Source organism: Salmo salar, chromosome 13 (assembly GCF_965601325.2).
Source record: "Salmo salar chromosome 13, fSalSal1, whole genome shotgun sequence".
Classification (NCBI taxonomy): Eukaryota; Metazoa; Chordata; class Actinopteri; order Salmoniformes; family Salmonidae; genus Salmo; species Salmo salar.
In genome coordinates, this window is record NC_138303.1 from 8479233 (window position 1) to 8506009 (window position 26777).

A 26777-nucleotide genomic window follows, 5' to 3' on the forward strand; every position below is an offset into this window, starting at 1 on the left:
TGTACATGTTGTGGATATGTAGTGTTGTAGTAATGTTATATGATGATGTTGTGGATATGTAGTGGCATAGTAATGTTATATGTTGTACATGTTGTGGATATGTAGTGTTGTAGTAATGTTATATGTTGTACATGTTGTGGATATGTAGTGTTGTAGTAATGTTGTGTTGTACATATTGTGGATATGTAGTGTTGTAGTAATGTTATATGTTGTACATGTTGTGGATATGTAGTGTTGTAGTAATGTTATATGTTGTACATGTTGTGGATATGTAGTGTTGTAGTAATGTTATATGTTGTACATGTTGTGGATATGTAGTGTTGTAGTAATGTTATATGATGATGTTGTGGATATGTAGTGTTGTAGTAATGTTATATGTTGTACATGTTGTGGATATGTAGTGTTGTAGTAATGTTATATGATGATGTTGTGGATATGTAGTGTTGTAGTAATGTTATATGTTGTACATGTTGTGGATATTTAGTGTTGTAGTAATGTTATATGCTGATGTTGTGGATATGTAGTGGCGTAGTAATGTTATATGATGATGTTGTGGATATGTAGTCCTGTTGTATGATGTACTGTGTTGTTATATTTGTTATTAATGTGTTTGGACACCAGCAACAGAAGTTGCTTACTTGATTTCAGCTAATGGGGATCCCTAACAAAATACAATACAATACATTCATGTGGATACAACGGGATGAAATGGATGCAACAGATGAAATGGGAATAATTAAAGTTGTACCTTGTTTCCATTTTATCTTAAGTATTTGCGGCTCATCCAGACCAGGGTTGCACTATTCTGGTAACTTCACCAAAAAACTCCTTATTAGAGGATTTCTGCTTATCACTTTTGCTTCCCGAAAATCTTCCAACCAGGATTTCTGGACAACTAAATTACCGGAATTTTGCAACCCTTATCCTGTCACGTCCTGACCAGTAAAAGGGGTTGTTTGTTATTGTAGGTTGGTCAGGGCGTGGCAGAGGGTGTTTGTTTTGTGTGTTTCGGGGTTTTTGGTGTATGTTCTATATTTTCTATTTCTATGTGTTTATCTGGGTTTTTTATTTCTATGTTGGGGTTTTGGAACAACCTCCAATTAGAGGTAGATGGTTGTTGTTGCCTCTAATTGGAGGCCATATTTAAGTGGGTTAATTTTCTCTTGTGTTTGTGGGTGGTTGTTTCCCTGTATAGTCTGAGCACCTTACGGGACTGTTTTTCGTCGTTTGTTTTGTGTAAGTGTATTTTGGTTTTTCCTTCTAATAAAAAGAAGATGTTCACTATACCTGCTGCAGTTTGGTCCGCTCCCTACAACGACGCTTATGACAGAACCACCCACCAACGAAAGACCAAGCAGCGGAGGAAGGAGCAGCAGGAAAAGTATAGGGAGTCATGGACCTGGGAGGAGATCCTGGATGGGGCAGGACCATGGCACCAGGTTGGGGAGTACCGGCGCCTGAAGGAGGAGCTGGAGGCAGCAAAGGCTGAGCGTCGGAGGTACAAGCCACTATATCCTCCATTTCAGGAGGTGAGGAGGCAGCCCCCCCAAAAATTGGGGGAGGGGCACACGGGGAGTTGGAGTAAGTCAGGCAATAGGCCTGAACCAACTCCTCGTGCTTATTATGGGGTGTGTTTGGCGGTGAGAGCACTGTGCTATGCGGAAGTGTGCACGGTCTCGCCCATCTGCACGCACACTCCGGTACGAGCGATACCAGCCCCCCGCAAGTGCCGTGCTAGAGTGGGCATCCAGCCAGGGTGAAGTATGCCTGCTCAATACATCTGGCCACCAGTGCATCTCCTAGGCCCAGGCTACCCTGAGCCTGCTCTACGCACGGCAGCCATCATGCCTCGGCACAGCCCAGTTCGTCCTGTGCCAGCACTTCGTCCGTGCCGGGCTACAGTAACAATCCAGCCAGGACGGGTTGTGCAGGCTGTGCGCTCCAGACCTCCAGTGCGTAGTCAAGGCCCAGTGTATCCAGTTCTTGCTCCTCGCACTAGCCCTGTGGTGTGCGTCACTAGTCTGGCGCCTCCAAAGCCAGCCCCACGCATCAGGCCTTCAGTGCGCAGTCTCCGTCCAGAGCTTCCGGCGACAGTTCCCCGTCCAGAGCTTCCTGCGACAGTTCCCCGTCCAGAGCGTCTGGCGACAGTGCCCCGTGCAGAGCTTCCGGCGACAGTGCCCCGTCTAGAGCTTCTGACAACAGTTCCCCGTCCAGTGCTACCGGCGACGTCCTACAGTCCGGAGCCGACAGAGACGGCTCACAGTCCGGAGCCGGCAGAGACGGCCCACAGTCCAGAGCCTGCAGAGACGGCCCACAGTCCGGAGCCTGCAGAGACGGCCCACAGCCCGAGGTCTCCAGAGACACGCCTCAGCTCGAGGTCTCCAGCGACGCACCTCAGCCCGAGGTCTCCAGCGACTCGCCTCAGCCCAAGGTCTCCAGCGACGCGCCTCAGCCCGAGGTCTCCAGCGACGCGCCTCAGCCCGAGGTCTCCAGCGACGCACCTTAGCCCAGAGCCTTTAGCAGTGGTCTACAGCCATGAGCCTTCAAGGGGGGTGGGTAGGTTAGGATGGGGACTAAAGCCGGAGCCTGAGCCACCTCTGTAGTTGGAGGATTGGGGAGGCGGGGTGTAGCATGGGAGCCGTCGGTGACGGTAGCCACCCTCCCTTCCCTCCCTTTAGTTTGGGGTTATTTTTTGTGGGGTTTTGTGTTTCGGTGCATCTGGGGTCTGCACCTTTGGGGGGGGGTACTGTCACGTCATGACCAGTAAAAGGGGTTGTTTGTTATTGTAGGTTGGTCAGGGTGTGGCAGAGGGTGTTTGTTTTGTGTGTTTTGGGGTTTTTGGTGTATGTTCTATATTTTCTATTTCTATGTGTTTATCTGGGTTTTCTATTTCTATCTTGGGGTTTTGGAACGACCTCCAATTAGAAGCAGCTGGTTGTCGTTGCCTCTAATTGGAGGCCATATTTAAGTGGGTTCATTTTCTCTTGTGTTTGTGGGTGGTTGTTTTCCTGTATAATCTGAGCACCTTACGGGACTGTTTTTCATCGTTTGTTTTGTGTAAGTGTATTTTGGTTTTTCCTTCTAATAAAAATAAAATGTTCACTATACCTGCTGCAGTTTGGTCCGCTCCCTACAACGACGCTTATGACAAATCCAGACAAGTCTGAAAGTCTGTTAGTGGGTTATTCAGCAATGCACACCATCACCTGACTAGCATTTTTTGGAGTTTGTAGCAATAATAATGGAAACGGATGGACCCAGCTAACTGTGCTCTCAGAAGCATGAGGTAAATTGAAATATAAAGGTAAAACTTTATTTGAGATGAACTATCGTTTTCAGTGGTTATTCTATGTGGGTTGCTAATACAGGTTCTATTACTACTGAAGAGAATAAAAGAAAACCGAAGGAAGCTTCCCATCAACACCATTTTATTAATATTCAGATAAAAATATACAATTTTCAAATTCAAGCTTCAGCAAATGTTCTTTAGCATCAACAACAAGCTGGCTAGCATATCAACTGTCTTTAGCATCAACAACAAGTTGGCTAGCATAGAAACTGTCTTTAGCATCAACAACAAGTTGCCTAGCATATAAAATGTCTTTAGCATCAGCAAATTAACCATTCATTAATAATAATAAATAGCTACTTAAAATGCAGTTCATGAGTAAACATACTGTTACAATCTTCATTACAGCAACAACCATTTACGCAAACACTGTTTTTCTCTTTTAATATTAATTACAACAACATTTTTTTGCTAGATTTGGCTTTTTGAGAATTTTCTGTTGACATTCAAGTGGTCTGGAAATGTAAACTAATGGAAACACTCTGATAACTTTCCCAGAATTCCCTGTTATTCCAGAAAAAACTGGTTGAAAGATTCCAGGAATCAGGAGGGAATAAGCAGGACATCTGGAATCCCCAAACCAATACTTTTTGGCAAAGTTACCAGAATTTTGCAACCCTAGGAAAGATTCTACCTGCGCCTCTGTACACAAAGAGTTAACAGCACGCATACAGACTCAAGAGGCAAATATACACCAATAACATGATTCATATATAAAGACAGAAGTCTTAGAAGTCTCTTAGATAGATGACTGTAACAATACTTATATACTTTTACATACCTTTATATAGCATGTCTATATATACAGAGTAACACCACCATAAAAATAGAATGAATATAATTAATTATATTTCTATGCACACCACATTATATATAATTATATATTTTAATTTTGCTGCACTTTGTTTTTCCCTTTTTAAGTAATCTTACTTTAAGACTGTGCTGCTCCAAAACACATTGTAATACCAAAGTATTAGTAATAGTATTGTATTAGTATTGTATTAGTAATACAAAATACTGTTGTTTCTTTTTTACAGGACGACAAGCAAAAAATATGTATACGTGGAACCTCAGGCAGCATCATCATCATCTAAATTATTATTTCATTGGTAACAATGAATAAAGGCTTCAAACAAGCAAGTCTCTGTTGTGACGTGCTGCCCGTTCCTACACCTGCAAGGTGATAGAAAACAAACAGTAAAGCACCATCAATGACTAACACGCTTTATCCAGGATAGTGGATAGCATTTATAACAGACTTTGCTTGGTATCTAAGGCCATGGAGTCAGATAAGTTGTTCCTCAGCAAACAAAATAAAACAGAAATACACAAAGAAACCTCCACTTACAGTAATTACTTACAGCATAGAAACAGACAAAAAAAGCATCCATACAACACAAGGAAAAAATGACAACCACATCATTAATCAACCAACCAACAATGGGCCAGACTCAGAGTGGAGAGAAGCGTGCGCAAAAAAAACTGTTGACTTTTCCTGGAAATCGTCCTTGAAGCACACAGAACTAAAGTCACAGACCTAAACTCTAAGCTTAATCGGCCCAAAAATGATCAATCAACTAATATATGACAAAATGACAACCATGTTTACCAAAGACACAGAGAAGTAGAGCCCCTTAGTCCCGAGTAGAAAGTCTGTTAGAATATATGACCCTGCTGTTCGGCATCCAAGCCGCTCCGGCACAGATCCGGTTCCGGCACCAACCAGGCCATTCACACATTGCCCCTGCCCCGGGCTACTTACGGCCCCCAGGCTCTGCCCCTACCCTGGCCCGTCCCCGTTCGGCCCCAGCCCAGGGGGCCGACGTGCTGCTAGATGGTAGTGATCTGCGTGAGCTCTGTGTTGGAGTTCCCTGTCCCTTGGTGGTGGTTGTTCTGGGGCTCCTGGCAGACCAGGGGCAGCTCCACGCCTAGTCATGCGGGATTTGTATTCCCATCCGCCGTTTTGCAGTTGTAGGCAACTTCACGGGCGATGCTCCTCATCCGACCAGACTGCTGCCGGCTATCCAGGCGGAACGGACCCGGGTGGCAGAACTCCCTGAAGCACCTCTTGAAGTTCTCGTCCAGGAAGGCATAGAGGACTGGGTTAAGACTGCTGTTGACGTACCCCAGCGCAATACAGAAGTGCATCAGGGCCATGGTGAGGAGGCTACCCAGGTTGAAGCCCAGCAACTGGGCCAGAGCCATGATCTGGACGGGGGTCCAACAGACCACGAAGGCTGCCACTACGACCAGGACCATGCGGGTGATGCGGCGCAGGTTACGGTCCTTCTCCTTGGAGCCAGACAGGATGCGGACGCTGCGAAGGCGATTGACCATCAGGCTGTAGCAGACACTGATGATGGTAACCGGGATGAGGAAGGAAAAGAGGAAGACGCAAGTGCCGAACACCGGGTCCCAGTAGCTACGGGGGTCTGGAAGGACTATGTTACACTCTATACCTAGGAGAGAGACAGGAGACAGGGTTAGGGTTAGAAACAGGACATAGGGGTTAAGGTTAAGGTTGGACATAGAGTCCCAGTAGCTACGAGGGTCCGGGAGGACTACAATACACTCTAAACCTGGGAGGGAGACATGACAGAGGGTTAATGTAAGGGTTAGGACATCAGGGTTAGGACTAGGGTTAGGGCATGAGGGTTAGGATTAGGGTTAGGACATAGGGTTAGGACTAGGGTTAGGACATGAGGGTTAGGACATGAGGTTTAGGACATGAATTTAGGACACGAGGGTTAGGACTAGGGTTAGGACATGAGGGTTAGGACATGAGGTTTAGGACTAGGGTTAGGACTAGGGTTAGATCATAGAGTTAGGACATGAGGGCTAGGACATGAGGGTTAGGACTAGGGTTAGGACATGAGGGTTAGGACATGAGGGTTAGGATATGAGGGTTAGGACTAGGGTTAGGACTAGGGTTAGGACTAGGGCTAGGACATGAGGCTTAGGACTAGGGTTAGGACATGAGGGTTAGGACATGAGGGTTAGGACATGAGGGTTAGGACTAGGATTAGGACATGAGGGTTAGGACTAGGGTTAGGACTAGGGTTAGGACTAGGGCTAGGACATGAGGGTTAGGACATGAGGGGTTAGGACTAGGCTTAGGACTAGGGTTAGGACATGAGGCTTAGGACTAGGGTTAGGACATGAGGGTTAGGACATGAGGGTTAGGACATGAGGGTTAGGACTAGGATTAGGACATGAGGGTTAGGACTAGGGTTAGGACTAGGGTTAGGACATGAGGCTTAGGACTAGGGTTAGGACATGAGGGTTAGGACTAGGGTTAGGACATAGGGCTAGCACAAATGATTCACACCCCTTGACTTTTTCCACATTTTGCCTAGTTAAATAAAGGATAAATTCAATTAAAAGATAAAAAATATACAATTGTGTTACAGCTTCAATTTAAAATTGATTAAATTGAGATTTTGTGACACTGATCTACACACAACACCCCATAATGTAAAAGTGGATATATGTTTTAGAACATTTTATAAATTAATAAAAAATTATAAGCTGAAATGTCTTAAGCCAATAAGTTTTCAAACCCTTGTTATGGCACGCCTAAATAAGTTCAGGAGTAAAAATGTGCTTAACATGTCCTAACTCAGTTGCCGGAGAGGAAGGAAACTACTCAGGAATTTCACCATGAGGCCAATGGTGACTTTAAAACAGTTACTGAGTTTATTGGCTATAATAGGAGAAAACTAAGGATGGATCAACAACATTGTTGTTACTCCACATACAGAGTGAATAGAAGTAAGCCTGTACAGAATAAAACATATTCCAAAACATGTATCCTGTTTGCAATAAGGCACAAGTAAAACTGCAATACGTTTTGGGGAAAATCCACCACACATCACTGAGTACCACTCTTCATATCTTTAGGCATGGTGGTGGCTGCGTCATGTTATGGGTATGCTTGTCATCGGCAAGGACTAGGGAGTTTTTTAGGATAAAAAGAAATGAAATAGAGCTAAGCACAGGCAAAATCAAAGAGCAAAACCTGGTTCAGTCTTTTTTTCCAACAGACAATGGGAGACAAATTCACCTATCAGCAGGACAATAACCTTAAACACAAGGCCAAATATACATTGGAGTTGCTTACCAAGAAGACATTGCATGTTCCTGAGTGGCCTACATACAGTTTTGACTGAAATCGACGTGAAAATCTATGGCAAGACCTGAAAATGGTTGTCTAGAAATGATCAACAACCAACTTCACAGAGCTTGAAGAATGTTTTAAATAATAATGTGAAAATATTGTACAATCCAGGTGTGAAGGGCTCTTAGAGACTTACCCAGAAAGACTCACAGCTGTAATTGTTGCCAAAGGTGAATCTAACAAGTATTGACTCAGTGGTGTGAATACTTATGTAAATGACATATTTCTGTATTTAATTTTCAAGAAATATTTTAAACATGTTTTAATTTTGTCATTACGGGGTATTGTGTTTAGATGGGGGAGGAAAAAATATATGTAATCTAATTTTAAATTCAGGCTGTAACACAACAAAATGTGGAATAAGAATTATATCCACCTTGATCCACCTCTACGCAGACGACACCATTCTGTATACATCTGGCCCTTCTTTGGACACTGTTCAACCTCCAAACGAGCTTCAATGCCATACAACTCTCCTTCCGTGGCCTCCAACTGCTCTGAAATGCTAGTAAAAGTAAATGCATGCTCTTCAACCAATCACTGCCCGCACCCGCCCGCCCGACTAGCATCACTACTCTGGACGGTTCTTACTTAGAATATGTGGACCCTACAAATACCTAGGTGTCTGGTTAGACTGTAAACTCTCCTTCCAGACTCATATTAAGCATCTCCAATCTAAAATTAAATCTAGAATCGTCTTCCTATTTCACCTCCTTCACACATATTTCGCCTCCTTCACACACCCCCTTCACACATGCTGCAAAACATACCCTCGTAAAACTGACTGTCCTAACAATCTTTGACTTCAGCGATGTCATTTACAAAATAGCCTCCAACACTCTACTCAGCAAATTGGATGCAGTCTATCACAGTGCCTTCCGTTTTGTCACCAAAGCCCCATAAACTACCCACCACTGCGACCTGTATGCTCTTGTTGGCTGGTCCTTGCTACATAGCAAGCAGTTGTCCAGCCGTGAAAATACTGCCCCCTAGCCCCAACAGGTTAACCTGTTAGGGCTAGGGGGCAGTATTGACACGGCTGGATAAAAAACGTACCCGATTTAATCTGGTTACCACTCCTACCCAGTAACTAGAATATGCATATACTTATTACGTATGGATAGAAAACACCCTAAAGTTTCTAAAACTGTTTGAATGGTGTCTGTGAGTATAACAGAACTCAAATGGCAGGTCAAAACCTGAGAGATTCCTTTACAGGAAGTGGCCTGTCTGACCATTTCTTGAACTTCTTTTCCATCTCTATCTTTTACTAAGGATCTCTGCTCTAACGTGACACTTCCCACATCTTCCATAGGCTCTCAGAGCCCGGGAAAAAACAGAATGTCGTCATTCCAGCCCCAGGCTGAAACACATTATCGCCTTTCTCAAGTGGCCGATCAAGGGACTCTGGGCTTATGCGCGTGACACGACCGCCCCCGCCTTTGTGATTTTTTCCTCTGTTTGCCGAAAAGGAGATTCCCTGTCGGAATATTATCGCTTTTCTACGAGAAAAATGTCGTAAAAATTGATTTTAAACAGCGGTTGACATGCTTCGAAGTACGGTAATGGAATATTTCGAATTTTATTGTCACGAATTGCGCCATGCGCGCGACACTTCTTTACCATTTCGGATAGTGTCTGGAACGCACGAACAAAACGCCGCTATTCGGATATAACGATGGATTATTTTGGACCAAACCAACATTTGTTATTGAAGTAGCAGTCCTGGGAGTGCATTCTGACGAAGACAACAAAAGGTAATCAAACTTTTATAATAGTAAATATGATTATGGTGAGTGCTAAACTTGCCGGGTGTCTAAATAGCTAGCCCGTGATGCCTGGGCTATGTACTTAGAATATTGCAAAATGTGCTTTCACCAAAAAGCTATTTTAAAATCGGACATATCGAGTGCATAGAGGAGGTCTGTATCTATAATTCTTAAAATAATTGTTATGCTTTTTGTGAACGTTTATCGTGAGTAATTTAGTAAAATGTTAGCGAATTCCCCGGAAGTTTGCTAGTTCTGAACGTCACATGCTAATGTAAAAAGCTGGTTTTTGATATAAATATGAACTTGATTGAACAAAACATGCATGTATTGTATAACATAATGTCCTAGGTGTGTCATCTGATGAAGATCATCAAAGGTTAGTGCTGCATTTAGCTGTGGTTTTGTTTTATGTGACATTATATGCTAGCTTGAAAAATGGGTGTCTGATTATTTCTGGCTGGGTACTCTGCTGACATAATCTAATGTTTTGCTTTCGTTGTAAAGCCTTTTTGAAAAAGGACAGTGTGGTTAGATTAACGAGAGTCTTGTCTTTAAAATGGTGTAAAATAGTCATATGTTTGAGAAATTGAAGTAATAGCATTTCTAAGGTATTTGAATAACGCGCCACGGGATTCCACTGGCTGTTGAGTAGGTGGGACGATTTCGTCCCACCTACCCTAGAGAGGATAATCATTTAGCACTTCCTAAGGCTTCCACTAGATGTCAACAGTCTTTACAGAGTGGTTTGAGTCTTCTATGGTAGAAACTGACCCAAAGAGAGGCTTGGGAAGTTGGTCACAGGGGGAGGGCCATTACTACTATGACGCGGGCGCCCATGGGATCCCTTTTGTTCCGAAACGTTTAGTAAGACAATGCAATCGTCCGCCTTGAATATTATTGAAGCTCTGGTTGAAAAAGGCCCTAAAGATTTATGTTATACAACGTTTGACATGTTTGAACGAACGTAAATATATATTTTTTGCACATTCGTGACGACAAGTCCCACGTGCTTCAGTACATTATGAGTAGCCTTCGAAACGAGCTAACAAGAAGGAACTATTGGGACATAAATTATTAACTTTTTCGAACAAAACTACATTTGTTGTGGACCTGGGATTCCTAGAAGTGCCTTCTGATGAAGATAATCAAAGGTAAGGGAATATTTACAATAGTTTTTTTGATTTTAGATGGTTCCAAGATGGCGCTAACATGTATCGCCTAGCCTATTTTTCTGAGCATACCACATCGTTTATTGCAAAGTGTGATTTCCCAGTAAAGTTATTTTTAAATCTGGCAATGCGGTTGCATTCACGAGATGTTAATCTATAATTCTTTGAATGACAATATAAAATTTTAACAATGTTTTCGAATAGTAATTTTGTAAATTGTAGCACTGATTCACCGGAAGCATTTGAGGGAAAATATTTTCTGAACGTCACGCGCCGATGTAAAATGCTGTTTTTATATATAAATATAAACTTTATCGAACAAAAAATGCATGTATTGTGTAATATGATGTCCTAGGAGTGTAATCTGGTGAAGATTGTCAAAGGTTAGTGCTGCATTTAGCTGTGTTTTGGGTATATGTGATGCATCTAGTTGCTTTGAAAATGGCAGTGTGATTTTGTTTTGGCAGGGTACTCTCCTAACATAATCTAATGTTTTTCTTTTGCTGTAAAGCCTTTTTGAAATCGGACAACGTGGTTCGATTCAGGAGAGGTGTATCTATAAAATGGTGTAAATAGTCATATGTTTGAGAAATTGAAGTTATAGCATTTATGAGGTTTTGTATTATCGTGACGCGATTCCACCGGCTGTTGACTACGGTGGGACGCAAGCGTTCCCAGACAGGTTTTTAAGAGCCAGTAAACCAGCAGCATCCTCTCCGGCGCCATCTTGTAAAAGCCATCTAGCTAGTAGATGAGTATAGTGATGATGAGATGATTTGCTCCCTTATTGTTTGTTGGTGACAATGTTTAAATTTGGCCCCAATAATACACATCACTGCATTGGTAGCAGTGTGCAGATGTTACCGGCATCTCTTTGCTACTAACACCATAGCTTCTGTTAGGGAATAGGTCTAGGTAGTTAACCTGTTGGGGCTAGGGGGCAGTATTTTCACGGCTGGATAAAAAAACGTACCCGATTTAATCTGGTTACTAATCCTACCCAGTAACTAGAATATGCATATACTTATTATATATGGATAGAAAACACCCTAAAGTTTCTAAAACTGTTTGAATGGTGTCTGTGAGTATAACAGAACTCATTTGGCAGGCAAAACCCTGAGACATTTTCTGACAGGAAGTGGATACCTGATGTGTTGAATTACCTTTAAGCCTATGCCATTGAAACACACAGGGGCTGATTAATGTTTTGGCACTTCCTATTGCTTCCACTAGATGTCACCAGCCTTTACAAAGTGTTTTGAATCTTCTACTATGAGATCTGACCGAACAAGAGCCTTGGAACGGTGATGGCCGATTAGACTCTGGCGCGCGAGGTCATGTTGGGTACCCTCGTTCCAAAACGTTTTAAAAGAGAATGCATGTGTCCACCTTGAATATTATTCATGTTCTGGTTAAAAAAGGCCCTAATGATTTATGCTATACAACGTTTGACATGTTTGAACGAACGTAAATATATTTTTTCCCCTCGTTCATGACGAGAAGTCCGGCTGGCTTAGATCATGTGCTAACAACACTGATCTTTTTGGATATAAATGATGAGCTTTTTTGAACAAAACTACATTCGTTATGGACCTGGGATTCCTGGAAGTGACATCTGATGAAGAGAATCAAAGGTAATGGATTATTTACATAGTATTTTCGATTTTAGATCTCTCCAACATGGCCGTTTGTCTGTATAGCAAAGCATATTTTTCTGGGCGCAGTGCTCAGATTATTGCAAAGTGTGATTTCCCAGTAAGGTTATTTTTAAATCTGGCAAGTTGATTGCGTTCAAGAGATGTAAATCTATAATTCTTTAAATGACAATATAATATTTTACCAATGTTTTCTAATTTTAATTATTTAATTTGTGGTGCTGACTTGACTGCCGGTTATTGGAGGGAAACGATTTCCTCAACATCAATGCCATAGTAAAACGCTGTTTTTGGATATAAATATGAACTTGATAGAACTAAAAATGCATGCATTGTCTAACATAATGTCCTAGGAGTGTCATCTGATGGAGATTGTAAAAGGTTAGTGCATCATTTTAGCTGGTTTTATGGTTTTGGTGACCCTGTCTTTGAATTGACAAAACATTACACACAGCTATTGTCAATGTACTCTCCTAACATAATCTAACTTTATGCTTTCGCCGTAAAACCTTTTTGAAATCGGACAACGTGGTTAGATTAAGGAGATGTTTATCTTTCAAAGGGTGTAAGATAGTTGTATGTTTGAAAAATTTGAATTTTGACATTTATTTGGTTTCAAATTTGCCGCTCTTGAAATGCACCTGCTGTTGATAGGGTGCACCACGGGTGGCACGCTAGCGTCCCACATAGCCCCAAGAAGTTAAGACCACACACTACAGTCGTGGCCAAAAGTTTTGAGAATGACACAAATATACATTTTCACAAAGTCTGCTGCCTCAGTTTGTATGATGGAAATGTGCATGTACTCCAGAATGTTATGAAGAGTGATCAGATGAATTGCAATTAATTGCAAAGTCCCTCTTTGCCATGCAAATGAACTGAATCCCCCAAAAACATTTCCACTTCATTTCAGCCCTGCCACAAAAGGACCAGCTAACATCATGTCAGTGATTCTCTCGTTAACCTGTTAGGGCTAGGGGGCAGCATTTGCACGTCTGGATAAAAAAAATGTACCCGATTTAATCTGGTTACTAATCCTACCCAGTAACTAGAATATGCATATACTTATTATATATGGATAGAAAACACTCTAAAGTTTCTAAAACTGTTTGAATGGTGTCTGTGAGTATAACAGAACTCATTTGGCAGGCAAAACCCTGAGACATTTTCTGACAGGAAGTGGATACCTGATGTGTTGTATTGACTTTAAACCTATCCCATTGAAAAACACAGGGGCTGAGGAATATTTTGGCACTTCCTATTGCTTCCACTAGATGTCACCAGCCTTTACAAAGTGTTTTGAGTCTTCTGGAGGGAGATCTGACCGAACAAGAGCCATGGAACGATGATGTCCCATTAGACACCTGGCGCGCGAGGTCATGTTGGGTACCCTCGTTCCAATACGTTATAAAAGAGTATGCATTCGTCCACCTTGAATATTATTCATGTTCTGGTTAAAAAAGGCCCTAATGATTTATGCTATACAACGTTTGACATGTTTGAACGAACGGAAATATATTTTTTCCCCTCGTTCATGACGAGAAGTCCGGCTGGCTTAGATCATGTGCTAACAAGACGGAGATTTTTGGACATAAATGATGAGCTTTTTTGAACAAAACTACATTCGTTATGGACCTGTGATACCTGGAAGTGACATCTGATGAAGAGAATCAAAGGTAATGGATTATTTACATAGTATTTTCGATTTTAGATCTCCCCAACATGACGTCTAGTCTGTATCGCAACGCGTATTTTTCTTTGCGCAGTGCTCAGATTATTGCAAAGTGTGATTTCCCAGTAAGGTTATTTTTAAATCTGGCAAGTTGATTGCGTTCAAGAGATGTAAATCTATAATTCTTTAACCTCTTGGGGCTAGGTGGGACGCTAGCGTGCCACCCGTGGTGCACTCCATCAACAGCAGGTGCATTTCAAGAGCGGCAAATTTGAATCCAAATAAATGTCAAAATTCAAATTTTTCAAAAATACAACTATGTTACACCATTTGAAAGATAAACATCTCCTTAATCTAACCACGTTTTACGATTTCAAAAAGGTTTTACGGCGAAAGCATAAATTTAGAGTATGTTAGGACAGTACATTTACAAGAGTTGTGTGTAATGTTTTGTCAAGTCAAAGACAGGGTCACCAAAACCATAAAACCAGCTAAAATGATGCACTAACCTTTTACAATCTCCATCAGATGACACTCCTAGGACATTATGTTAGACAATGCATGCATTTTTAGTTCTATCAAGTTCATATTTATATACAAAAACAACGTTTTACTATGGCATTGATGTTGAGGAAATCGTTTCCCTCCAATAACCGGCAGTCAAGTCAGCGTCAGAAATTAAATAATTAAAATTAGAAAACATTGGTAAAATATTATATTGTCATTTAAAGAATTATAGATTTACATCTCTTGAACGCAATCAACTTGCCAGATTTAAAAATAACCTTACTGGGAAATCACACTTTGCAATAATCTGAGCACTGCGCCCAGAAAAATACGCGTTGCGATACAGACTAGACGTCATGTTGGGGAGATCTAAAATCGAAAATACTATGTAAATAATCCATTACCTTTGATTCTCTTCATCAGATGTCACTTCCAGGTATCACAGGTCCATAACGAATGTAGTTTTGTTCAAAAAAGCTCATCATTTATGTCCAAAAATCTCCGTCTCGTTAGCACATGATGTAAGCCAGCCGGACTTCTCGTCATGAACGAGGGGAAAAAATATATTTACGTTCGTTCAAACATGTCAAACGTTGTATAGCATAAATCATTAGGGCCTTTTTTAACCAGAACATGAATAATATTCAAGGTGGACGAATGCATACTCTTTTATAACGTATTGGAACGAGGGTACCCAACATGAACTAGCGCGCCAGGTGTCTAATGGGACATCACCGTTCCATGGCTCTTGTTCGGTCAGATCTCCCTCCAGAAGACTCAAAACACTTTGTAAAGGCTGGTGACATCTAGTGGAAGCAATAGGAAGTGCCAAAATATTCCTAAACCCCTGTGTTTTTCAATGGGATAGGTTTAAAGTCAATACAACACATCAGGTATCCACTTCCTGTCAGAAAATGTCTCAGGGTTTTGCCTGCCAAATGAGTTCTGTTATACTCACAGACACCATTCAAACAGTTTTGGAAACTTTAGAGTGTTTTCTATCCATATATAATAAGTATATGCATATTCTAGTTACTGGGTAGGATTAGTAACCAGATTAAATCGGGTACATTTTTTTTATCCAGACGTGCAAATGCTGCCCCCTAGACCCAACAGGTTAAATGACAATATAATATTTTACCAATGTTTTCTAATTTTAATTATTTAATTTGTGACGCTGACTTGACTGCCGGTTATTGGAGGGAAACGATTTCCTCAACATCAATGCCATAGTAAAACGCTGTTTTTGGATATAAATATGAACTTGATAGAACTAAAAATGCATGCATTGTCTAACATAATGTCCTAGGAGTGTCATCTGATGGAGATTGTAAAAGGTTAGTGCATCATTTTAGCTGGTTTTATGGTTTTGGTGACCCTGTCTTTGACTTGACAAAACATTACACACAACTCTTGTAAATGTACTGTCCTAACATACTCTAAATTTATGCTTTCGCCGTAAAACCTTTTTGAAATCGTAAAACGTGGTTAGATTAAGGAGATGTTTATCTTTCAAATGGTGTAAAATAGTTGTATTTTTGAAAAATTTGAATTTTGACATTTATTTGGATTCAAATTTGCCGCTCTTGAAATGCACCTGCTGTTGATGGAGTGCACCACGGGTGGCACGCTAGCGTCCCACCTAGCCCATAGAGGTTAACACAGGTGTGAATGTTGACGAGGACAAGGTTGGAGATCACACTGTAATGCTGATTGGAAGCTTCAAAAGGAGGGTGGTGCTTGGAATCATTGTTCTTCCTCTGTCAACCATGGTTACCTGCAAGGAAACACGTGCCGTCATCATTGCTTTGCACAAAAAGGGCTTCACAGGCAAGGATATTGCTGCCAGTAAGATTGCACCAAAATCAAACATTTATCGGATCATCAAGAACTTCAAGAGAGCGGTTCAATTGTTGTGAAGAAGGCTTCAGGGCACCAAAGAAAGTCCAGCAAGCGCCAGGACCGTCTCCTAAAGTTGATCCAGCTGTGGGATCAGGGCACCACCAGTACAGAGCTTGCTCAGGAATGGCAGCAGGCAGGTGTGAGTGCATCTTCACGCACAGTGAGGTGAAGACTTTTGGAGGATGGCCTGGTGTCAAGAAGGGCAGCAAAGAAGCCACTTCTCTCCAGGAAAAACATCAGGGACATACTGATATTCTGCAAAAGGTACAGGGATTGGACTGCTGAGGACTGGGGTAAAGTCATTTTCTCTGATAAATCCCCTTTACGATTGTTTGGGGCATCCGGAAAAAAGCTTGTCCGGAGAAGAAGACAAGGTGAGCTCTACCATCAGTCCTGTGTCATTCCAACAGTAAAGCATCCTGAGACCATTCATGTGTGGGGTTGCTTCTCAGCCAAGGGAGTGGGCGCACTCACAATTATGCCTAAGAACACAGCCATGAATAAAGAATGGTACCAACACATCCTCCAAGAGCAACTTCTCCCAACCATCCAGGAACAGTTTGGTGACAAACAATGCCTTTTCCAGCATGATGGAGCACCTTGCCATAAGGCAAAAGTGATAACTAAGTGGCTTAGGGAACAAAACATTGATATTTTGGGTCCATGGTAATGAAACTCCCGAGACCTTAATCCCATTGAGAACTTGTGGTCAATCCTCAAGAGGCGGGTGGACAAACAAAACCCCACAAATTCTGACAAACTCCAAGAATTGATTATGCAAGAATGGGCTGCCATCAGTCATTGTGACCCCAGGCCCCTGTGTCGAACCTGTGGTAGACTGACTGGAGTAGTACACAAGTGGACGGGTGCCTTTATTCATGTACCCATGTGTAAGCTGTAGGAAAGAAAAGGGTAGCAATATGGTCATGGGTACACGTCCGTTTACATCCAGACACGTGGATGAGTGAACCCAATGGCCTGGGGGATATTATTGAACTTGAAAATGGCGTGACCCGTCCTAGACTGACCCGCAGGGGTAAACAAGTGAATTACACCTCCGTACAAGTCCAGACATGTCCATGTATGTGGAGCCCTGCTGATACATGTGATGTCCTGCTGTTGTAGACTAACCCTGAGGGGTAAACAAGTGAATTACACCTCCGTACATGTCCAGTGACCCCCGGGGTAAACAAGTGAATTACACGTCCGTACATGTCCAGACATGTGGATCAGTGAACCGAATGGCCTCGGGGACATTATTCAACGTGCGAAATAGCATGGCCTGTTGTCCTAGACTGACCCCCGGGGTAAACAAGTTAAGTACACCTACATACATGTCCAGACACGTGCAGCCCTGCTGTCGTAGACTGACCCCGAGGGATAAACAAGTGAACCATTGCCCTTATTCATGTGTCTGTGTAAGCTGTGGGGAAACAACAAGAGATACTAACAGTGTCACGGATTCATCACGTCCAGTCTTAACCCAATGAGCCGAAGCCATGACCGTGCGGTTCACTGCCCAACAGGTTCTGGAACAGATATTCTCACATGTCCAGCAAGACTACTCTGATTCCGAGCAGGAGGAAGCGGAGGACGTGTCAGAAGATGAAGACGGGGAGGAATACAACCCGGAGCACGATGCGTCATCGTCGTCAGAAGATGAAGAACAACAAGAACAACAAGAACAACAACAAGACATCCCTCAACCCGAAAGAGAGACGTTGCTGTCAAAAACCGGAAAAATCAAATGGTCCTCAGTAGCGGCATATCACGACCAGGCAAGTGTGGCCGAACACAAGTGCACCGAGATGACCCCGGGGCCCACAATGTATGCCGTTTCCCATGCCCACGACATCGCCTCCACATTCTCCCTGTTCATCATGCCGGCAATAGAGTGAATCATCCTGGACATGACAAACCTGGAGGGCTTTCGAAAATATGGCGCGGACTGGAAAGCGATGGACGCCACCAACCTGCGCGCCTACATAGGGCTGCTAATCTTAGCAGGCGTGTACAGGTCCCGATGCGAGGCTGCAGCTAGTCTATGGGATGCAGAGAGTGGCCACCGCGCCACCATGCCACTCAAACGCTTTCACACTTACTCGAGACTGCTACGATTCGACGACCGTGCGTTGAGACCCGCGAGACGTGCCTCGGACAAACTGGCAGCCATTCGAGAGGTCTGGGACGAGTGGGTCAAGCGGCTGCCGCTCCTCTACAACCCAGGGCCTGACGTGAAAGTGGACGAGCAACTGGTTCCATTCAGAGGTAGTGTATCTAGCTAGCTATGTCTAGGGCTCTTCCCCCCTGGGCTCTGTCCTTCCTAGGAGCCCTTTACTAGGCGCCGCGCTTCTACGCCGTCTGCATTGCTTGCCGTTCGGGGCCTTTGTAATAGCGGCCGATCCAACAAGGCCTAAGTAAATGTGATTCCATTTAATATACATACATGTCATAAAAGCGATTGTACACACTATGACTGCTTCTGTGTCTGTGAACAAGGCCTTGGTAAATGTGATTCTATTTCATACATGTCATAAAAGTGAGTGTACACACATTGACTTCTGTGACTACTGCTTCTTCTCTCTGTGACTGCTTGCTTCTGTGTCTGTGTGTGACACAGAACGATACTAATAATTGCCCACCATGCTACTCTCTTGTTGCCAATGGTCATTGTCCTTTCCGGCAGTACATGCCCAGCAAGCCAGCAAAATATGTCATCAAGTCGTGGGTGGCCTACGACACCAAGTCCAGCTACGCTTGGAAGATGCAGGTCTACACCGGAAAGCCAACGAGTGGAGGCCCAGAGAAGAACCAGGGGATGCGGGTTGTGCTTGACGTGACAGATGGACTGAGGGGGCACAATGTCACCTGTGACAATTTCTTCACCTCTTATGAACTCGGACGGCAGCTACTCAGGAGGAACGTCACCATGGTTGGCACGGTTCGAAAGAACAAGCCTGAGCTCCCGCCTGCACTGCTTGCGGCAAAGGACAGAGAGGTATTCTTGTTGAGGTTCACCTTCACGCCCACCACCACTCTAGTGTTCTACCTCCCCAAGAAAAACAAGAACGTGTTACTTCTGAGCACATTGCACACAGGGGCCGCTGACATTAGCCATAGACATGACAGGAAGCCAGCCATCATCCTAGACTACAACTGCAACAAAGGAGGTGTGGACAACCTAGATTAAGGTCATTGGAACGTACAGCTGCTGAAGGATGACTGCCCGCTGGCTCCTGGTCATCTTCCACAACATCATTGATGTGTCCTCCTACAATGCCTTTGTTACATGGAGAGAGATCATCCCGAGCTGGATGCCTCGCAAGCGCAACAAGAGGAGGGTGTTCCTGGAGCAGCTGGGAAAGGCACTCGTGACTCCATTCATCCAAAGAAGGGAGCATCTCCCCCGCACAGACGCATCTGCAGCACTCGTCAAAGCTGTTCACAGGGCTACATCTCGTGAGCAACCTGAGGAGTCAACTGTCCCAACCACTGTTCCTGCTGGGGCGAGTAAGAGGAAAAGGTGTCAGATATGCCCACCAAAGAAGGACTCTAAGACACATACTGTGTGCTGCAGGTGTAAGAAATATATCTGCAAAGGCTGTGCACACACATACTGCCACACCTGTGCTCATTGGGGGTTTAGTCAAGGCGGGTCACATTGACCCGGACAACACGGGGTGTATACGGAATACAAGGACAACGGGAAGGTTAACACTACACTATATCTGACTGGGTAAATAATGCCTCTTGCCACTACACTATATCTGACTGGGTAAATAACTCCTCTTGCCACTACACTATATCTGACTGGGTAAATAACTCCTCTATATCTGACTGGGTAAATAACCCCCTATATCTGACTGGGTAAATAAGTCCTCTTGCCACTACACTATATCTGACTGGGTAAATAACACCTCTATATCTGACTGGGTAAATACCTCCTGTATATCTAACTGGGTAAATAACTCCTCTATATCTGACTGAGTAAAAGACTCCTCTATATCTGACTGGGTAAATAACTCCTCTATATCTGACTGGGTAAATAACTCCTCTATATCTGACTGGGTAAATAACTCCTCTATATCTGACTGGGTAAATAACTCCTCTATATCTGACTGGGTAAATAACTCCTCTATATCAGACTTGGTAAATAACTCCTCTATATCTGACTGGGTAAATAACTCCTCTATATCTGACTGGGTAAATAACTCCTCTATATCTGACTGGGTAAATAACTCCTCTATATCTGACTGGGTAAATAACTCCTCTATATCTGACTGGGTAAATAACTCCTCTATATCTGACTGGGTAAATAACTCCTCTATATCAGACTTGGTAAATAACTCCTCTATATCTGACTGGGTAAATAACTCCTCTATATCTGACTGGGTAAATAACTCCTCTATATCTGACTGGGCAAATAACTCCTCTATATCTGACTTGGTAAATAACTCCTCTTGCCACTACACTATATCTGACAGGGTAAATAACTTCTCTATATCAGACTGGGTAAATACCTCCTCTATATCTGACTGGGTAAATAACTCTATATCTGACTGGGTAAATAACTCCTCTATATCTGACTGGGTAAATAACTCCTCTATATCTGACTGGGTAAATAACTCCTCTATATCTGACTGGGTAAATAACTCCTCTATATCTGACTGGGTAAATAACTCCTCTATATCTGACTGGGTAAATAATTCCTCTATATCTGACTGGGTAAATAACTCCTCTATATCTGACTGGGTAAATAACTCCTCTATATCTGACTGGGTAAATAACTCCTCTATATCGGACTCGGTAAATAACTCCTCTATATCTGACTGGGTAAATAACTCCTCTATATCTGACTGGGTAAATAACTCCTCTATATCTGACTGGGTAAATAACTCCTCTATATCTGACTGGGTAAATACTGTATGTAGGCTGAAATAGGAATGTACATGATCAAACAATTCTTATATAATATAATATAATTCTTGCATACTGTATGTTTGTCATATTTCTGCGGTTGGGAAGAGAATAAGATGTTATGCAGAAAAATCTGTTGGTAGGAGAAGGCTATGTATGTTTGTTCACTTGTAAGTCTGTGATTTATGTTTACTATAGGTTAACGAGACGAATCAAAAGTGATGTGACTAAAATGAAAGGGAATTTAGTTGACTAAAAGTTTACTAAAAAGGGACAATTGTAATTATTCAAATTACAACAACAAAAAATATAAGACTTAACGCTATTTTTTGTGTGAAAATGACTAAAACGAGACTAAATCTAAAAAATATTGTGCCAAAATTCACACTGCTAGTTGATAAGTTTCATAGCACTTCCATCACTGTCCTTATCAATACCTCGGCTTAAACGATTGACCCTCTGTTCGATTGACAACGTTCAAACCAGTTGCGAAAAGGTTCCGACATTTTTAAGCTGTGGCTGAGTATATCCAGTTTAATTTCAATCCGTTACATGGAGTCTGTGTTTGTTATTTTCCTGAACTGAACAAGTGTTTTAAACATTAAGCGCCTGCTCAAAGTCATTTTCCTATACAGTAGCTACAGTCAACTTTACATTGGGATGTGAAATCTATGAATCAATTTTTTTTGTGCAGTGAGACTATCAGGAATGACCCATGGGGTATTACACTAGGATGAAAAAAATACTGATCCCGTGGATAAACAGCACAGCTTGGTAAAGCCGGATATTGATATTTGTCTTTGAACAGTCTGCTAACACTTCAAGGAACAGAAACATTATCCTTTGAGAGTTACAGTTATCTCTCACTCTCTCTCTCTCTCTCTCTCTCTCTCTCTCTCTCTCTCTCTCTCTCTCTCTCTCTCTCTCCCCCAACCTCTGTCTCTCCCTGCTCCCTCTCTCTCCCCACCCCCTCCATCTCTCCCTGCTCTCCCTCTCTCTGTTCATCCATATCCTGTTCTCTCTCGCTCTATCTCCCCCTCTTTCTCGCTCTGTTCCCTCCTCTCTCTCTTTTTCTTCCCCCTCTACTCTCTCTCCCTCACCCCTCTTAATCTCTCTCTTCCCCCCATATATTTCCTCTGTCTCCCCATCCCTCCCTCTCTCCCTCTCTTTCTCCCACTCTCTCTCTATCTGCGCTCTTTCATTTCATTGTTGGCGACCCTCTCATCTCTGCAAAATGGAGCGTTATCTCACCAGAGCTCTGTCATTTAGAAAAGCCTTATTGGAATCAATTTCTCATCTCTCTGTGTCCTCCCACTCAGTGACCTGTTGGTTTGACACACACACACACACGCACGCACACACACACACACACACACACACACACACACACACACACACACACACACACACACACACACACACACACACACACACACACACACACACACACACACACACACACACACACACACACAGGTCTGTCTCGGGGCGTCTTAGGGTCAATCACTCCATCCCTCCATCCCTCCCTCCATGGGTGAAAACCACTCCATCCCTCCCTCCATCCCTCCATGGGTGAAAACCACTCCATCCCACCCTCCATCCCTCCATGGGTGAAAACCACTCCATCCCTCCCTCCATCCCTCCATGGGTGAAAACCACTCCATCACTCCATCCCTCCATCCATCCCTCCATGGGTGAAAACCACTCCATCCCTCCATCCATCCCTCTATGGGTGAAAACCACTCCATCACCATCACCAGAGAACTTGTTTTGAGAACTAGTTCTCAACTTGCCTACCTGGTTAAATAAAGGTGAAATAAAAATAAAAAATAAAAATAAAAAAAACACTCTGGAGAAAACATCCACTTATATTAACTGTAAGATGTAATTGATGTCATGTACTCTACGGATGTTGTAGAGCAGGAGCTCAGCCAACAGACAGTTACAGTAGCCCAAACTGGAGACGACAAGTGACTGGATCAGGACTTGCACCACTTCCTGTGTGAGGAAAGGTCGTATTCTACGGATGTTCCACTTCCTGTGTGAGGAAAGGTCGTATTCTACGGATGTTCCTCTTCCTGTGTGAGGAAAGGTCGTATTCTACGGATGTTGCACTTCCTGTGTGAGGAAAGGTCGTATTCTACGGATGTTCCTCTTCCTATGTGAGGAAAGGTCGTATTCTATGGATGTTCCTCTTCCTGTGTGAGGAAAGGTCGTATTCTACGGATGTTGCACTTCCTGTGTGAGGAAAGATCGTATTCCACGGATGTTCCTCTTCCTATGTGAGGAAAGGTCGTATTCTACGGATGTTCCTCTTCCTGTGTGAGGAAAGGTCGTATTCTACGGATGTTCCTCTTCCTGTGTGAGGAAAGGTCGTATTCTAAGGATTTTCCTCTTCCTGTGTGAGGAAAGGTCGTATTCTACGGATGTTCCTCTTCCTGTGTGACGAAAGGTCGTATTCTACGGATGTTCCTCTTCCTGTGTGAGGAAAGGTTGTATTCTACGGATGTTGTTGAACACAAACCTGGAAGACATTATTTAACAGTAAACATGTCATTCAGACACTGTATACCACAGTAGATGACATTACACGCCCCCTAGCTGACCCAGGTGGAACCAGACCACATTACACGCCCCCTAGCTAACCCAGGTGGAACCAGACCACATTACACGCCCCCTAGCTGACCCAGCTGACCCAGGTGGAACCAGACCACATTACACGCCCCCTGGCTGAACCCGACCACATTACACGCCCCCTGGCTGACCCAGGTGGAACCAGACCACATTACACACCCCCTAGCTGACACAGGTGGAACCAGACCACATTACACACCCCCTAGCTGACCCAGGTGGAACCAGACCACATTACACACCCCCTAGCTGACCCAGGTGGAACCAGACCACATTACACACCCCCTAGCTGACCCAGGTGGAACCAGACCACATTACACGCCCCCTGGCTGACCCAGGTGTAACCAGACCAGACAAATAGCAACAGGATGCAGTATAATGATGTAGAGTAGATTATCTACTCAGAGAGAGAGAGAGAGAGAGAGAGAGAGAGAGAGAGAGAGAGAGAGAGAGAGAGAGAGAGCCCAATGACACCCCTATCAGATCACAGCAAAACCACATTCTACTTGAACAGAGCAATACTCAATCATGAGACATCAAAGCCAAAGGAACTGAATAATATTAAGAAATGCTATCGATGGAAGGAAAGTAGTGTAGAAACCTACCCTAAAAATTATTAGACAACAACAAAGTCCGCTCACGTCACATCCTGTTGAACGAGGACCGAGGGAGAGCTCGGTTTGTTGTTTTGAAAGGTTTTTGTTTTGAAAGTATATTGGAAAGTTTTTAAGCAGCTAGCTAACTTTTTAATTTTGATCCCGTGATGCATTTGGCATCAGTTGCTGTGTGGGAAGCCTTCCACAAGCTTCCCACAATAAGTTGGGTGAATTTTGGCCCATTCCTCCTGACAGAGCTGGTGTAACTGAGTCAGGTTTGTAAGGCCTCCTTGCTCGCACACGTTTTTTTCAGTTCTGTCCACACATTTTCTATGGGATTGAGGTCAGGGCTTTGTGATGGCCACTCCAACACCTTGATGTTGTTGTCCTTAGGCCATTTTGAAAGTATGTTTGGGGTCATTGTTCATTTGGAAGACCCATTTGCGACCAAGCTGTAACTTCCTTACTGACGTCTTGAGATGTTGCTTCAATATATCCACATAATTTTCCTCCCTCATGATGCCATCTATTTTGTGAAGTGCACCAGTCCCTCCTGCAGCAAAGCACCCCCACAGCATGATGCCGCCACCCCCATGCTTCATGGTTGGGATGGTGTTCTTCGACTTGCAAGCCTCCCCCTTTTTCCTTCAAACATAACGATGGTCATTATGGCCAGACAGTTCTATTGATGTTTCATCAGACCAGAGGACATTTCTCCAAAAAGTACGATCTTTGTCCCCCTGTGCAGTTGCAAACCATAGTCTGGCTTTGTTATGGTGGTTTTGGAGCAGTGGCTTCTTCCTTGCTGAGCGGTTATGTCGATATAGGACTAATTTTACTGTGGATATAGATACTTTTGAACCTGTTTCCTCCAGCATCTTCACAAGGTCCTTTGCTGTTGTCTTGGAATTGATTTGCACTTTTTGCACCAAAGTACGTTAATCTCTAGGAGACAGAACGCGTCTCCTTCCTGAGCAGTATGATGGCTGTGTGGTACCATGGTGTTTATACTTGTGTACTATTGTTTGTACAGATGAACGTGGTACCTTCAAGCTTTTGGAAATTGCTCCAAAGGATGAACCAGACTTTTGGAGGTCTACAATGTTTTTTTCTGAGGTCTTGGCTGATTTATTTTGATTTTCCCATGATGTCAAGCAAAGAGGCACGGAGTTTGAAGATAGGCCTTGAAATACATCCACAGGTACACCTCCAATTGACTCAAATGATGTCAATTAGCCTATCAGAAGCTTCTAAAGCCATGACATAATTTTCTTGAATTTTCCAAGCTGTTTAAATGGCACAGTCAACTTAGTGTATGTCAACTTCTGACCTACTGAAATTGTGATACAGTGAATTATAAGTGAAATAATCTGTCTGTAAACAATTGTTAAAAAAATTACTTGTGTCATGCACAAAGTAGATGTCCTAACCGACTTGTCAACACTATAGTTTGTTAATTAAGAAGAAATTTGTGGAGTGTTTGAAAAATGAGTTTAAATGACTCCAACCTAAGTGTATGTAAACTTCCAACTTCAACTCTAGCTTCCCATCAAGCTAGCAGAGTTTATTGAGGGCTTGAAGCAGCCAGCGGTGCGGTTAGCCATTGTGTCTAGGACCGCAGATTGTCCCGGGTTTGTGTCTGACTCGATGGACAATCAAAGTGGAACAACATGGTTGTGGACGGAATTGCAGAATCTCCACATGAGATCTGGACGGAGTCTGAGGACAAAGTGAGGGAAATGATCTCTGAGAAATTGAAGATGAACCATAGGAAGATTGAGGTGGAGTCCGCCCGTAGGACTTGAAATCCCACCGCTGGCCCAGGTGACAGGCCCAGGCCAATAGTTGTCAAGTTCCTGAGGTTCAAGGACAAGGTAGCCGTTCTGGAAAGAGCCAAGAACTTGAGAGGAACATATATCTTCCTCAACTATCCTGAAGCTGTGCACCAAAAGAGGAAATAACTTATCCCAGCCATGAAAGATGCCATTGCTTCCTTCTGCTATGACAGTCTCATTGTCCACCCTCCCTCCCAAAAGCCTGGAAGGGATGAGAGAGCCAAGCCTATGGTTTATAGCTTCAACCACTGCAGCACACACACACACACACACACCAATTGATTAATGGACTGCGGAATGTATATATATCTTTCTCTTGCTTTGTTTACTCTTTTCCATATTATGTATATCTCTGACAAGCTACCCAGGAAATGGATGAAAATAGCCCATATTAATCTACAGTTGAAGTCAGAAGTTTACATACACTTAGGTTGGAGTCATTAATACTTGTTTTTCAACCACTCCACAAACTTCTTGTTAACAAACTATAGTTTTGAGAAGTCGGTTAGGACATCTACTTTGTGCATGACACAATGATGTGATTATTAATAAGGAGCATCCAGATGATGAATTTATTAAATTCCTTTTTTTTTGT

General features: G+C 43.1%; 1 protein-coding gene across 1 annotated transcript in view; it reads right to left on the reverse strand.

Annotated features, from left to right (window-relative positions):
* Positions 1-3406: 3406 nt before the first annotated feature.
* LOC106566357 (nociceptin receptor) overlaps positions 3407-26777 on the reverse strand; it is a 79877-nt gene continuing 56506 nt past the window's right edge. The window contains exon 4 of the mRNA XM_014134287.3: positions 3407-5808. Within this exon, the coding sequence (XP_013989762.1) occupies positions 5282-5808 (527 nt within the window). The 3' untranslated portion in view covers positions 3407-5281. The remainder of the gene's footprint in view (positions 5809-26777) is intronic.